Source organism: Bufo bufo, chromosome 6 (assembly GCF_905171765.1).
Source record: "Bufo bufo chromosome 6, aBufBuf1.1, whole genome shotgun sequence".
In the NCBI taxonomy this organism is placed as follows: domain Eukaryota; kingdom Metazoa; phylum Chordata; class Amphibia; order Anura; family Bufonidae; genus Bufo; species Bufo bufo.
Genome location: NC_053394.1, coordinates 354,923,195 through 354,939,464, shown reverse-complemented (window position 1 = coordinate 354,939,464; position 16,270 = coordinate 354,923,195). Strand labels below are relative to the sequence as shown.

Below are 16,270 nucleotides of genomic sequence, written 5' to 3'. Positions count from 1 at the left end.
CAACCTGCGGCCCTCCAGCTGTTGCAAAACTACAACTCCCATCATGCCCGGCTGCTAGCTGTGGGCTGTCTGGGCATGCTGGAGGGCCGCAGGTTGGGCATTCCTGTTCTAGGTGATGATAAATCTGTAAGAGCCATCTAAATGGCTCTCACTTAAAATTACTTTTTTTTATTAGGAATTTCCAGCATTTAAAGGGAACCTGTCACCGGGATTTTGGGTATAGAGCTGAGGACATGGGTTGCTAGATGGCCGCTAGCACATCCGCAATACCCAGTCCCCATAGCTCTGTGTGCTTTTATTGTGTAAAAAACCGATTTGATACATATGCAAATTAACATAAAAGAGTCATATCTTACTTGTCTGACCAGAGAAGAGTCATATTTTCAAGCTCTGACTCATCTCAAGTTAATTTGCATATGTATCAAATCGTTTTTTTTACACAATAAAAGCACACAGAGCTATAGACTGGATATTGCGGACGTGCTAGAGGCCATCTAGCAACCCATGTCCTCAGCTCTATACCCAAAATCCCGGTGACAAGTTCCCTTTAATACTGGTGCCTCATGCTTCAGTCACCAAATTCTGGATACAAACTCTATTGTCTGCCACTTACAATGCTGTTTTTAACACCTTGCCCCAGGTAGTGTAACCTAATAGCTTAATTCATGCAAATGCAATCAACATCTTGCCTACATAAGGTCCTTGACTTTGTGTTTAAATATGGTAAATAGATTATGCTGACTGAAGCACAATTCACCAGTATGAAACTGGCTGACCTGTGACATGTGCACTTGGCACCAACACAGATGCCTTCACCTGCCATGTTCATATGTGCCTGCACTGCTGAAAAAAAAATGAAGTTTTATATGCAAATGAGCCTCTAGGAGCATCGGGGGCGTTGCCATTACACCTAGAGGCTCTGCTCTCTGCAGCTTCCGGCTTCCTCCGCATTTTGATTGTTCATAGGGCATCATCACGCTGACTTCTCCTAAAATCAAAGTGCAGAGAAAGCTGAGCCACTAGGAGTAACGGCAACGCCCCCATTGCTCCTAGAGGCTCATTTGCATATATTAAAACGTCATTTTTCTCAGTAATGCAGGTACATATGGACATGGGAACAGCACATATACCTTCAGGCCAGCCAGTTTCATAGGTACATGTCTGCAGACGGATTCCCTTTTTAATACCAGAGATTCCTTGTAAAAGTAATTCTAAGCCAGGAAAAAGCCAGTCAGGTGACTAGCGAAAGGTCTTCAAAAGAAAATACATGCCCAGCCGCTCTGATTTACTACTACTACTACTACTTATACAGAATAAACTGATAACATTTTGGTTGTGTGTAGCCACCACTAGGGGGAGCTCACTACACATTCCCATAAATTCTAACACTAGCTGTATAATGGAGCTCCACCTAGTGGTTTAATGCTGTACAGCTGCTTATCCGCCCCAGGGGGCTTGTTACATTAGCAACATTACAGGTTCCTATGCTTTAAATAGAACTAATGCATTTTTTTTTTTTTTTTTATTTTTTTTACCCCTCAAAGGTTCATGAATCTTTTCACAAATATCTGAAACCTCTTCAGTCCAAGCTGTGATCATCTCCTTACGGTGAATAGAAGCAGGACCAGCTCGATTCTTATTTTTTTTTAGTTGATTACCTCAGAATTGTTAGGAGGAGCAAGTCTATGGAACAGTACAGATTTTCAGTAAATTTCCCCTTGGACTACTCATGTGCTGAACGCCCCCGTCCTTAAATCACTACGACGTGCGTACATCTTGATGACACCTTCTTCCCCCTCCTTCCAGGATGCCAGCTTGGAGTTAACAAAGTCTTCTATCAATGAGGCGTTTATTATATTTTATGGCGGTTTTTATTCTTGAATAAATTTTTCCGATCTTTCTAGAACATGCTGACTGTTTTGGCTAGTAATTACCGTAATCTTGCCCTGTATTGTCCATTTAATAAGCGGCAGGGATAAGAGAAGATGATTGCCAGTAAACCAGTGATGTACTAGACACTGTAACACAATAATGTACGTACTTCACAATGTATATTAATTTCTTATTTGTCTGTTTTTATTTTAATAAATCCCTGGCAGAGTGATTTGACTGTTTTAAGAGAATCTGTCCTCAAATATACAGTCTCCAAAATGCTGCCATACATACTGTAGCTTTCTAGAGATGTATCTTTCTGAAATGGGGCTTGGAGCAAGGAAAGATCTGGCATACTGGCAGTGCGGGCACACACCTCTTTAGAAAGCCATTATCCTTCCCATATACCAGGCATGGCCAACCAGCTGTTGTAAAACTACAACTCCCACCATGCCCTGCTGTAGTAGGCAGTCTGGGCATGCTGGGAGTTGTAGTTTTGCAACAGCTGGAGAGCCTCAGGTTGGCCATCCCGAAAACCCCATCATGGTGTCTTTTATATTTGGTGACGAGCCATAAAAAGGCAAAACGTCCAAAGACCTTGGCCAACGTTTATTGTGGCTGGCGCATTTCATGCGAGTCAAAGTGGAGAGGACTGCATCAAGTTTATTAAGACACATGTCTCTTAAATTCTGCACATTTTTGATCACTAACAGACAAAAAAACAAAAACAAAACTGCTATACCCTAGAAATACACCCGAGCCCCTCTTGAACCCTTCTAGTGTGTCCACCATCACCACCTCCTGGAAGAGAGCTCTATAGTCGTGCTGGTCTTGGGATCATGCCCCGTGTGTCGGCCAAGTTTCCTGGACCGACTGTGGCTCCCCTGACTCGATCAGTAATGTATGATGGCCAGTTCATATCTGATCACTCATGCTGATGCGTACAGCACAGTAGCCCATCATACGTTCCTAGGATACAGTCAGTTTGGGCCAGGGGTGCCGTGGTCGGCCTGGGAGATGTGGCTGATACATGGACCGTGTTCCCTGGGCCGATCATATTTTCTTATTACACGGGGTAAGCAGATAACGAGGTCCTGAGGCCTTACACAGGGTGAAAGGGGAAAGGTACTCCAATCATCCAGATTATTGAAAAAAAAATTAGGACAACTTCTGTTCTTCTACAGAAAATGCCTATATTGTGTTGCCTGGAGTTAGAGGGAGAGCTTCCGGCCACCCAGTGCATAGCCATAGCTCTGCGGGCCAAAAATGTAATGGAACCAGACTTTATTCAAAAATTCTGTCGGACATTAATAGTTCCAAGAAGACAGACCTTTTTGAAGTCAAAGGTACTGATCGCTGGAGAATATCCGATCGGAACGGCAATATTTCCTGGTGGTCCCTGAATCTGGTAATATTTCATCAGTTTTATGTGCAGTGTATGCATAAAATCTGGTCTAAGAATGAACTATTTGTATGAAAAAATATATCTGAAAAGTTTTTTTTGGCCGAATAATTATAAAAATGATCGTGACAAGGGATTGGGTATATAAGGCAGCAAGTGTAGAGTCACTTCTTGACTTTGTGTAAGGCCTCTTTCACCCTACCGTTTTTTTGCCCGTTTTGCGGGCAGTTTTTTGCGTTCCGTATACGGAACCATTCATTTCAATGGTTCCACAAAAAAAAAAAATGTACTCCGTATGCATTCCATTTCCGTTTTTCCGTTCCGTTGAAAGATAGAACATGTCCTATTATTGCCCGCAAATCACGTTCCATGGCTCCATTCAAGTCAATAGGTCCGCAAAAAAAAGGAACACATACGGAAATGCACCCGTATGTCTTCTGTATCCGTTTTGTTTTTTGGGGGACCATCTATTGAAAATGTTATGCCCAGCTCAATTTTTTTCTATGTAATTACTGTATATGCCATACGGAAATATGAAACTGAAACAAAAAACGGAACAACAGATCAGTGAAAAACAGACTGCAAAACACTGAAATAGCCATATGGTAGTGTGAAAGAGGCCTAAGGCTCTTAAAGGGGTATTCCTATCTAGGTTCCCGTTGTGACCCAGCTATTTTTTGGAAGCACTTTTGAAGCAAATGGAGAAAGCCATCCCGGACAGAAGTGACAGGGCTCCATTCTGGAGATAAGGGCCAGTCCCACCTCTGGGACATACGCCTATCAGACAAAATGTGCCAGATGGGAATACCTCTTTAGCAAGGGTCGAATGGTGACAGCCAGATGAGTAGACTTGTGGGGTATTTATGGTGGTCAAAGAAAGGGCATGCAGTCAACTGGCAACAGGGTCAGGGGCACCCAAGAGTCACTGAAGGATAACCCATCTGGTTTGATCCAACAGAACAGCAATTGTGGCACAAATTGCAAAGAGTAAATGTGGCTGCGATAAAAAGATGGCAGAACACACTGAGCATTGCAGCTTGCTGTGTATGGGCTACACTGGAGACTGACCATAGTGCCCACGCCAACCCCCTGCGCACTGCCAATAGCACCTATCTTGGACACACGAGCATCAGAACTGGACGAAGGAGGAGTCCTGGTCGGCTGAATCGTATTTTCTCATGTGGACAGCTGGGTGTATGGGCGTCACCAGGGGAAGAGATGGCATCATGACGTGCTATGGGAAAAAGGCAAGATATTGGAGGCAGAGCGATGTTCTGGAAGCCTCAGGTCCAGGCATTCATGGAGGTGTTAGGCTTTATTCACATCTGTCGGACATTCCGTTTTTCTGCTCATAGGAAAAGACACACGGAACACAAGCCAGACGTGGATCTGTCAGGCGATGGACCCCAACGGCACCTGATGCATCCCATACAGTATAATGGGATCCATCAGGTTTCCATCATTTTACCAGACAAAATGGCACAATACACATTTTTGATGAAATCTGTGATGGAAGCCCCTAATGGCGTCTCCAATGCAGATGCCTCACTTTGATGTGTATCACACACTTGAACATGTCTGTAAGGAGCCTCCCTAGCAGATGGCAAAAACTAACACAGCGTGGTGGTGTTTTGTCCCGTAAAATTCCCTTGCCGATAATGGAAACCTCCACGGTGTGCGCAGCCTCTTGTACCTGATGAAGGGGAGTGATTCCCTGAAACGCGTTGTATTGCTGCAATAAAATACCTTATTCCTGATCCTGGTGACCTGTGGTTGGTCTTTTTGCGCCATTCTATCTCTGCAAATAATGGAAACCTGACAGAGCTCATTAGTCAATGGGGTCTGATGGATGACAGTCATAGCCGTCCTGCAACAAATCTTATGCTTCCAGTATTGGTCTACTTCTATAATGGATCCGAGTTATGGAAATAACAGATGTGAATAAAGCCCAATGCTCCATCCACACTGTAAAAATGTTCAGGAATGGTTTAAGGAAAATAACAAAGGGTCCAAGTTTTCTGTCTCCACCAGGGCTGCAGCTATCGATTATTTTAGTAATCGAGTATTTACCAATTAGTCGAGTACTCTAATAAGAAAAAACTAATTAAATTAACGTTTTCTATAAAAACTCATCAGCCTCCAATGCCATCAGCTTTTCCCAGTGCCACCAGTTCCCCCTCCAGTGCCACCAGCTGCCCCCACTGCCATCAGTTCCCCAACTCCCCCCTCCTAGCCATAAGTCCCCAGCACCAGTGAAATAAAATACCTCTCCTGTAGGGGCGCTGCAGACACTCCAGAGATCTATTTACTTCTTCTTACCTGGCATCAGGTCATAGTTCGTGCTTACGTGCACCATGTCCAGTGCAGCGCGGTGCGGGTGACCGCGGAGCGTGAGTAATAGCAGGCTCTTCACTCACACTGTGGTCACATGGCACAAACAAATCATCGCTGCAAAAAATTAGCAAGTTAATCAATTAAGGCCGAATGCACATTGACGTGAGCGGTCCGTGGTATCCTGGCCTGGCATCCTGCTGAGAGCAGGAGCGCACGGCGCCATTGTTTGCTATGACGCCGTGCGCTTCAGTAATACACTCGTTTGTCCTGTGCAAAGAAAAAAAAATAACCTTTTAAAGACTGGCTTACACACAGCTCCTAGTGATTTTATAACATTTCTCCTGATATTGGCAAATTATCAAAATTGGGAAAAGTGAAGCTGTTGCCCATAGCAACCAATTAAATAGCTATTTTCGTTTTCAAAAGGGTCTCTGAAAAATAAGAGCAGGTAGCTGATTGGTTGCTATGGATAACTTGCATCAGTTATCTGGTTGCTATGGATAACTGCTCCACACTTTTACCCGTTTTTTTTTTTAAACCTAACCTAAACACCCATGCATTTACTACAGAACTGTGAGCTGCACATAGTAGCCGTACTCTGGTCCTGCCCAGCTCTAATATGGCCGCCGCTGGTAGTAAACTACAATTCCCATGATGCCGCACTCGCTGACCGGAAGCGTCTCTATTGCAGGGAATGGGTAGAGTGGCGGTTAATGTGAGTGTCCCTCTGATAACGGCCATGATGGGAGGGGAGGAGGTGGTAAAATATCGGCTGCCATGGTAACAGGGAGACGCGGTTTGCTGAGGTGACTATGGCCCCTGGGCCCGGACGTGTATGAGGCAGCAGGATGGTGAGTGAGCCGCATCTCAGGGCTGTGGAGCGCTAGTCATGGTCACCAGTGGTTTACTCACCTGTGCTCTGTGTTTCAGGCTTCCAAAAAGAAATCTGGATTTAAAGGTGAGTCCTGCCCGGGTCTTCTTCTTCTTAAAGGGCCCTTGCACTATTTGACAGCATCCTGATCGTAAATTGAAATTTAAAGGGCATGCCCATTGGTATTAATATTGCAGATAGAAAGATTGAGAATGGGTAGAAGAAGTAGTAACGGTCACCTGACCGCTTCCCACATGTCCCGTGTTGCCACAGGTCTCTATTGGCTGGTCCCTCATGGCACACAGGAAGTGATCGACTGACCAACCAATCGCTGACTGAGGTGGGTCAGTGATTGGCTGAGCCGTCACGTATTTTTTATTAATAATGCCATTCTGAGCCTTAGGGCTCATGTGCACAGCCGTACCTGCTCAGTGGCCGTGCTGCGGACCGCAAATAGCGGGCACTAGCCGCGTTCACTCCGTATTGCATCAACTCAAATGGGTCCGCATCTGCAACATACGGCCAAAGATAGAACATGTCCTATCTTTTAGGACCCAGAAGCGATTCGCAGTGCTTCCGTGGGCTTCCGATCCGCGCTCTGCAAAAGATAGGTGAAGTCCTATCTTCTGTCGTATTTAGAGGATCGCGGACCCGTTCAAGTCAATACGGAGTGCACACGTCCAGTGCCCGTATATTGCGGACCCATCATTTGCAGTCCGCAATACCAGCACTGAGCCCTTACGTTTGTGTGTATGAGCTCTTAATCCTTTGGCTACCGGAGGTTTTTTCGTTTTTACGTTTTAATTCTTCTTCCCTATTTTCCGTGAGTCATAACTTTTTTATATTTCCGTTCACATAGCCGTATGAGGGCTTATTTTTGGCGGGACAAGTTGTACTTTCTAATGCCATCGTTAATTATGGCATACAATCTAGTGGGAAGCGGAGAAAAAATTCTAAATGTGGTGGAATTGGAAAAAAAAACGCAATCCCTCCACTGTTTTGCGAGTTCCCAATGGCGTTTCGTATACGGCAAAACTGAGCTGTTTAGGGGCTCATTTTTTGCGGGACAATTCATAGTTTTTATTGATACCATTTTAGAGTGTGCGTGACTTTTGGATCACATTTTATTTAATTTTATTTTGTTTCATTATTTTTTGGGGGTAAGAGAAGCAATGGAAAAATGGCAAACCGGCCATTTTTACCCTTTTTTCCGTTCCGCCATTCGCCGTATTGAATTTTTTTTTTTCGATTTTAATAGCGTTTTCGGTCGCGGTGATACCCAGGATGTTTATATTTATTGTTATTTAGGTATTTTTTTTATTATACAGAAAGGGGGGGGATTTCAACATTTTTAGACATTTTTAAGGCTCATAAATGACCTTATAAATAATGTTTTTTTAATTTTGACCTTTTAGGAATTTTAAAATTGACAATTTCTTTGCATTTTGCTCATTTCTTTTGTTGGCCTGCCATCTGGTGGCCAAAATAAGAATTGCAGCATTAATGCTCTGAGTCTCTTCATTGAGACTCCGAGCATTGAGCGCATGTACTGAAGTCCCGATTGGCCGCACGGGGCTTCAGTACTAAGCTCGCGCTTCCGGGTTTTTGCGCATTTAGGTGCGGTGATCTCACTTGATCACGGCATCTAAAGCATTTAATTACTGCGATCGGCCAGTTGTGGTAATTAGCCGCAGGTCTCTGCTGTTTGAAACAGCAGAGACTTGCCGGCCATGAAGCCTGCTGCACGCGCGTGCGGGCGTCATGCTTGCACAGTGCTACCAGCGCCGTAGCGAAAGGGTTAAAGGGAATATGTCACAGAATTTTTTTTCCCGACAGTTAAAACCAGATAGTGACGCATATACTTTTTTTTTCAGTTTTTTTTTTTCTAATTTGTTTTTATTTTGTGATTGTAAAACACCAAAGATTAGATACTATGAGTATCTCGCATGGATTCTCATACATGCAACTCCTATCAAGCTAAAAAAGCTACCATGCAAAAAGTTATTTTATAAACTTATATATATTTCAAAAACACCTATTGATCTCTTCTTTCCACTCCAATATTACAATATACTCTAAGTGTATACTCCCAGGGAAATAGACTATAATACCCGCATTATAAGAACATTCATTTAACCCTTAATAACAGGGGTATGTCTCTTCACTGTGTCCCCAATATAATAAAGTGACAAATGCCTATAAATTATTTATAATATAATAGGCATTTGTCACTTTATCATATTGGGGACACAGTGAAGAGACATACCCCTGTTATTTAGGGTTAAATGAATGCTCTTATAATGCGGGTATTATAGTCTATTTCCCTGGGAGTATACACTTAGAGTATATTGTAATATTGGAGTGGAAAGAAGAGATCAATAGGTGTTTTTGAAATATATATGTATCAGGATTTCCCTCTTTTACCTTGCCGGTAATGACGGATCCGCTCATGTGACACATCAGGTGATGGTGATGGATCACATGATGCACGATGCGGTCCGTTCGTTGGTATCGTGCTGGCAGTGGTGATCCCGATCATGTGATGCACCAGGTGATGTATCAATTTACATCACGTGATGGATCACGTGATGTATGACGGAGCCGGCCGCGTCATCGAGAGTTTTGAATATATCGGGAAGCGGGAACAAGCTACTCGATTACCGATTGGCTCATCAGGAGACTGGGAGGGGTATATAGGAGGGAGTGTATGGCCGGGTCATTATGCCCCGTGAGGAAGCACACAGCGACACGCTCCAGATTTGGGTCAGTAACCATGATGATTATTGCTAGTAACAATGTATTAGACGTTGCAGAGGTCTGTCACCAGTCTTTACCATAAGCGGTGAATTTTAGGGTATTAATGTATGGTTATCTACCGAGTCTAGTATATGTATACATTGCTATTTCTAATTGTACTAGGTCTGGAGCTGAGTATATGTCTGCTGCTATATGGATTTTATGCTAAGTATGTAATATATATGTGGATAATTCAATAAAAAAAATTTCAAGTTTATAAAAAAACTTTTTGCATGGTAGCTTTTTTAGCTTTTTTTTATTTTGTGATTGTAGATTTTTTTTAAATTCTATTTATTGAACATAATTGTGGAGGTGGCCATCTTGCCTGAGCTGTTAACAGCATTTAGAGATGTGCTTTACGGCAGCCCCATGAACCATGGACAGGATGGGACCTCATTGACTTCTATGGGAGAGTTTTCCAGGCATGCTCTGTGACCCCAGAGGTCCGGAGGGAGTACAGTCGTGGCCAAAAGTTTTGAGAATGACACAAATATTAGTTTTCGCAAAGTTTGCTGCTAAACTGCTTTTAGATCTTTGTTTCAGTTGTTTCTGTGATGTAGTGAAATATAATTACACGCACTTCATACGTTTCAAAGGCTTTGATCGACAATTACATGACATTTATGCAAAGAGTCAGTATTTGCAGTGTTGGCCCTTCTTTTTCAGGACCTCTGCAATTCGACTGGGCATGCTCTCAATCAACTTCTGGGCCAATTCCTGACTGATACAACCCATTCTTTCATAATCACTTCTTGGAGTTTGTCAGAATTAGTGGGTTTTTGTTTGTCCACCCGCCTCTTGAGGATTGACCACAAGTTCTCAATGGGAGTTTCCAGGCCATGGACCCAAAATGTCAACATTTTGGTCCCTGAGCCACTTAGTTATCACTTTGCCTTATGGCACGGTGCTCCATAGTGCTGGAAAATGCATTGTTCTTCACCAAACTGTTGTTGGATTGTTGGAAGAAGTTGCTGTTGGAGGGTGTTTTGGTACCATTCTTTATTCATGGCTGTGTTTTTGGGCAAAATTGTGAGTGAGCCCACTCCCTTGGATGAGAAGCAACCCCACACATGAATGGTCTCAGGATGCTTTACTGTTGGCATGACACAGGACTGATGGTAGCGCTCACCTTTTCTTGGAGAGAAGTGGCTTCTTTGCTGCCCTTCTTGACACCAGGCCATCTTCCAAAAGTCTTCGCCTCACTGTGCGTGCAGATGCGCTCACACCTGCCTGCTGCCATTCCTGAGCAAGCTCTGCACTGGTGGCACTCTGATCCTGCAGCTGAATCCTCTTTAGGAGACGATCCTGGCGCTTGCTGGACTTTCTTGGACGCCCTGAAGCCTTCTTAACAAGAATTGAACCTCTTTCCTTGAAGTTCTTGGTGATCCTATAAATTGTTGATTGAGGTGCAATCTTAGTAGCCACAATATCCTTGCCTGTGAAGCCATTTTTATGCAACGCAATGATGGCTGCACGCGTTTCTTTGCAGGTCACCATGGTTAACAATGATTTCAAGCATCACCCTCCTTTTAACATGTCAAGTCTGCCATTTTAACCCAATCAGCCTGACATAATGATCTCCAGCCTTGTGCTCGTCAACATTCTCACCTGAGTTAACAAGACTATTACTGAAATGATCTCAGCAGGTCCTTTAATGACAGCAATGAAATGCAGTGGAAAGGTTTTTTTGGGATTAAGTTAATTTTCATGGCAAAGAAGGACTATGCAATTCATCTGATCACTCTTCATAACATTCTGGAGTATATGCAAATTGCTATTATAAAAACTTAAGCAGCAACTTTTCCAATTTCCAATATTTATGTAATGCTCAAAACTTTTGGCCACGACTGTACATAAGCTGTGAGATCACCTATTGAGAAAGATGGATCCTGTGTTATCTATACACAGAGGTTATCTGTCATTGTAATCCTGCCTGTAATGATAAGGAGATGACTGCAGTAAAGTGATCTGTACAGACCAAGAAGTGGCGCTTATTATTAGGCTTAATGGCCAGTGCGAAAACTGCGGGATTTTATGGGTTTTGTTTCAATATACAGTACAGACCAAAAGTTTGGACACACCTTCTCATTCAAAGAGTTTTCTTTATTTTCATGACTATGAAGGCATCAAAACTATGAATTAACACATGTGGAATTATATACATAACAAACAAGTGTGAAACAACTGAAAATATGTCATATTCTAGGTTCTTCAAAGTAGCCACCTTTTGCTTTGATTACTGCTTTGCACACTCTTGGCATTCTCTTGATGAAAAATAACTTAGTGAAAAATTGTTTAACATGAAATCGCGATTTAAACGTTGTCATTTTCCGATGACACATTCCCTTTAACAAATATTACGAGGATCTATTGCGGTTCTCCAGCTCTTGTGAAATGACAACTCCCAGTATGTGTCTGTCAGGACATGGTGGGTGTTGTGGTTTCACAGGTCACTGTGTAGACTTCCCTGTTCCCCAGTGACATGGAAAATAATATGCACAACCCGTGGCCCCATTATGTGCCCCCCCCCCCCCCCAAGCACCCGGTCACAGACATGCTCGCATGTATTTGCCTCATATTCTCCCATTAGATGAGAGTCCTGGAAGTGTGACCCAGACGATTGATAGGCCATAAAGGTTTTAGTTGGAATACCCCTTTAAAGGGGTTGTCCAGGTTCAGAGCTGAACCCGGACATACCCTTATTTTCATCCAGGCAGCACCCCTGAGGCTAGCATCGGAGAATCTCATGCTCCGATGCGCTCCCTTGCCCTGCGCTAGATCGCGCAGGGCACGGGTTCTTTTGTTTTCAATAACACATGCTGGGCGGAATTTTCCGCCCAGCAGTGTGTTCGGTGACGTCACCGGCTCTGATGGGCGGGCTTTAGCACTGCCCTAGCTGTTTTACTGGCTAGTGCAGCGCTAAATCCCGCCCATCAGTGCCGGTGACGTCACCGGGGTTCCTGTCAGCCCCATGGAGAGCCCTGGTACGTCACCGGATCTCCAAAAAATGCTGTTGCCCTGCGCGTTTTAGCGCAGGGCAAAGGAGAGCATCGGAGCATAAACTGCAACGTTGCTCATGTCAGGGGGGCTGCCGGGGTGAAAATGGAGGTATATCCGGGTTCAGCTCTGAACCCAGACAACCCCTTTAAGTTTTATTTTTGGCCCTGGGGATTGGCTCCCTCTGAGGGTTGTGCACCCCTGCTCTAGAAAATGTCTGCCTGTGGGTTTTGTATTTTGGTAGGTCTTACAACACGTGTGGTCCTTATAGGGGTTTCACGTGACCACTTTCACGCCGTTATTTCACGGCGCACAAGAAGTTGCCTATTTATTCCATACTCAATGGTTGGAGCCTCAGCAGTGGGGTTAACAAGAAAATCAGTGGGGTTAATAAGAAAACCTTTGTAAAGGGGTTGTCTGGGATTTTAGGAAAACTACGGTATGTATTAAAAAAAAAAAGTCACCCATTAACCTTTAGGATACCAGAGGATTTTTCATTTTTTGCGTTTTCATTTTTCTTCTCTAGCTTCCTGGAGCCTTAACTTTTTTAATTTTTCTGTTCACATATCCATATAAAGGCTTATTTTTTGCGGGACAAGTTGTACTTTCTAATGCCACCATTTAATATGGCATACAATGTAGTGGAAAGCGGAAAAAAAAATTCCAAATGGGGTGGAATTGGGAAAAAAAACGCAGTTCCTCCACAATTTTACGTGTTTTGTCCCTACAGCGTTACCTTTGCAAAAATAACTGATTTGTGCCCTTCATTGTCTGGGTCAGTACAATTACAACGATACCCCATATGTATAGGTTTTATATGCTTGAATATAAAAAAAAAAAAATGAAAACATTGAAAAAAAAAAGGTTTTTTTTACATCCCCATATTCTGACCCCCATAACTTTTTTATAGTTATGGCTACTCAGCTGTGTGGGGGCTCATTTTTGGCGGGATGATCTGTAGTTTTTATTGATAAAATTGATATTTTGTAGTGTGTGTCTTTTTGATCACATTTTATTAAATTTTTTGGGGGATAAGAGAAGCAATGAAAAAATGATGATTCAGCCATTTTTATACTTTTTTTTTCCGTTACGCCATTTGCCATATTGGAAAAAATATTTTTATATTTTAATAGTAGGGGTGTTTTTAGACACGGTTATGCCCATGATGTTTATATTTTTTGTTATTTATGTATTTATTTTTTTATTCTAAGAAAAGGGAGGTTCTAGAAAAAAAATGTTTACTTTAAAAAACAAATTTAAAATATGTAGCCCCTCTAGTAGTCTACAATGTCTACTACTTTTTTAAGACTTTTACTATACTCTCATAGGATTATAGTAGAATCTCTAATTGCTGATCTCCTATGTTGACCTGCCACCTGCTGTCCAACATAGGAACTGCAGCTTCCTTTACCCTGGGTCTCTTCAGGGAGACTCAGCATATTAGAATTAATGACCGGCATCCCCCATCACTTTCACTTTACGGGGCTGTTGGTCTTAATGGCTTCCGGGTTTTTCACCATTTAGATGCCATGGCTGCGCTTGACCACGGCATCTAAAGGCATTAATGATTGTGATTGGCATTATTGCCGGCTGCAGATATTACCTGTGGACCTCTGCTGTTTGAAACAGCAGAGACCTGCCGCCTATGGCGCCCGCTGCACATGTGAGCGGGCGCCATGTTTAAAGACCATCCCAGCGCCGTATATGTACAGGGGTTAAATCCCCCCTACTGCGATGACGTCACATCCATCATTCACGTGATTGCAACAGCCAATCACTGTCCGTAGTGGCTATGCTTGCATTTTGGGCACATGACCACTGAGGCCAATGACTGGCTGCAGTGGTCACATGACTGATGTACATGAGGGCATCACTGCAGCACCAACAGGGGCCACTGGTAGGGGCTGGGATTTAATGGGCAAGTAGTTGTTTTTATTTTTATACTATTAACTACTTTTTTTTTTATCAGATAATTTTTATTGAATCCAATAAGAATTACAACAAATTTGTGCAGTATACAATATATATCATACAATAAAATAATACACAACAGCATCAAAATTACCGCTGAAATCATAAGTATCACAAAGATTGACATACATACGCACAAAATTTTGAACAGGTAAGTATAATAAGCTATACTATCTACTACCTTCTAGACACTCCACTGTCTAGAAGGTGTCCTATTCTAGTCACCTCTCTCTTCTGCCAGTCTTTAAAACCCAATAGGGCTGTAAATTCAGACATGACCGGGTTCTGCCTCAATGGGATATATTCTGTGAGTCCAGAGATTCCCCTCAATTGTTTAATCCTTTGCCACACCAAGTACATTGTCCGGCAGATGACGATTCCGGATCCCGCCGTTTTCGTCTCCAATAGTGACATCAACTCTCTGTCCTTCAAGTATTGTCTATATATCTGACCCGTCATATCTAATGCCCCTAAGTCCAGCCAACCTCTGAAATGTTGTCTTTGAGCAGCCAGGGGTTAGGAACTGCTAAGCCCCCCTCCTTCTTCCAGTATTGCAATGTCTCCAGCTCGATTCTAGCCTGTCCCCTACGCCATATGATGTCTCTAAATATCGAGTCAACCTGTCCCTGGGCAACCAGACCGGGGCATTATGTAAAATATACAAAAGTTGTGGCATCAAAATCATCTTAAGTTTGTTCTACCCACTACTGATAAATATCATTTACTCCAAGCTTTACCTTTGTTCCGAAAGGCCGTTAGCAATGGGGCAAGATTTAAGTCCTCAAAGTCTGCAATTCTGGGAGATATTCTGATGCCTAAGTATTTAAACTCCTCTACACACGGAATGCCTTTATCCAGTATCACTTGCGACTTGGGTTGGCCATCTATAAGCATTAGCGCGGACTTGTGCCAATTAATCGTTAAACCCGACACATACGCGAATCTATCAATGAGGGACATGACAGCTTCCACAGACGTGGATGTATCCCCCCAAAAACAGCAGAGTGTCGTATGCATACAACACCACCTTTATTTTGTATGGTTCCATAATGAAAACCCTGTATCAGAGGAGATTTACGCACTGCTGCAGCCAAGGGTTTTATCGCCAGTGCAAACAATAATGGCGACAGAGGACACCCTTGTCTTGTACCACGTTGTAATTGAAATCCCACCGACATACCCCCCATTTGCCCTAATTCTCGCCTTGGGGCTGGAATAGAGAACCTTGACCCAGGATATAAACCGTTGCCCAAACCCCATAACGTGAAGCGTGCACCATAGAAACTGCCACGCCACACTGTCAAAGGCCTTGGTTGCATCTAGGGAGAGGACCGCTCTATCCCCCATGTTATCAGACGGAATCTGTAAACTTGCATATACTCTACGAATATTGATAGATGTGGATTTTTGCGACATAAAGCCCGTCTGATCCGGGTTGATAATAGATAGTATCACTTTAGACAATCGTGCAGCCAAGGCCTTTGCCCAGGATCTTGACGTCGACAGAGAGCAATGAAATTGGCCTATAGGAGTCCGGTGCACGGGGGTCTTTCCCAGGCTTGGGCAGAACCACAATAACCGCCTCTTGCATTGAAGCAGGTAAATACCCCACTTCTAGGGAATGGTTGAACACCTTCAAAAGCTCTGGGAGCAATACATCAGAACATTTTTTATAAAGTTCTGCCGGGAGACCATCCATTCACGGTGCCTTATCATTAACCATAAGCCGCACAGCCTCCTCTAGCTCTTCCAAATCTAACGGGGCGTCCAAGAGAGCACTATCCTTCTGCGAAAGTTGCGGAAGGTCAGCCTCCCGCAGAAATTCCAGAATATCAGAATCAGAACATGTTATTTTAGAGGAATATAAAGCTGCGTAGAAGGAGCCCAGTATTCCCAATATACTATTGCTGTCTTGCCTAAGGTGTCCATCCGGATATACCAACCCAGTAATACAGGTTGCACCCTGCTGCGTTTTGGAGATCATAGAGAGCATATGGCCCACTTTCTTTCCCTCATCAAAGAACCTC

General features: G+C 43.3%; 2 protein-coding genes across 3 annotated transcripts in view; both read left to right on the top strand.

Annotated features, from left to right (window-relative positions):
* The window catches only part of ACOX1 (acyl-CoA oxidase 1), a 30,996-nt gene extending 28,944 nt beyond the window's left edge, over nucleotides 1-2,052 (top strand). For both annotated transcript variants that reach the window (XM_040438768.1, XM_040438769.1), the window contains exon 14: nucleotides 1,545-2,052. In XM_040438768.1, the coding sequence (XP_040294702.1) occupies nucleotides 1,545-1,595 (51 nt within the window). In that variant the 3' untranslated portion in view covers nucleotides 1,596-2,052. The remainder of the gene's footprint in view (nucleotides 1-1,544) is intronic.
* A 4,234-nt stretch (nucleotides 2,053-6,286) lies between these two features.
* FBF1 (Fas binding factor 1) overlaps nucleotides 6,287-16,270 on the top strand; it is an 81,582-nt gene continuing 71,598 nt past the window's right edge. Inside the window, exons 1-2 of the mRNA XM_040437198.1 lie at nucleotides 6,287-6,459; nucleotides 6,539-6,566. Of these exons, the coding sequence (XP_040293132.1) occupies nucleotides 6,457-6,459; nucleotides 6,539-6,566 (31 nt within the window). The 5' untranslated portion in view covers nucleotides 6,287-6,456. The remainder of the gene's footprint in view (nucleotides 6,460-6,538; nucleotides 6,567-16,270) is intronic.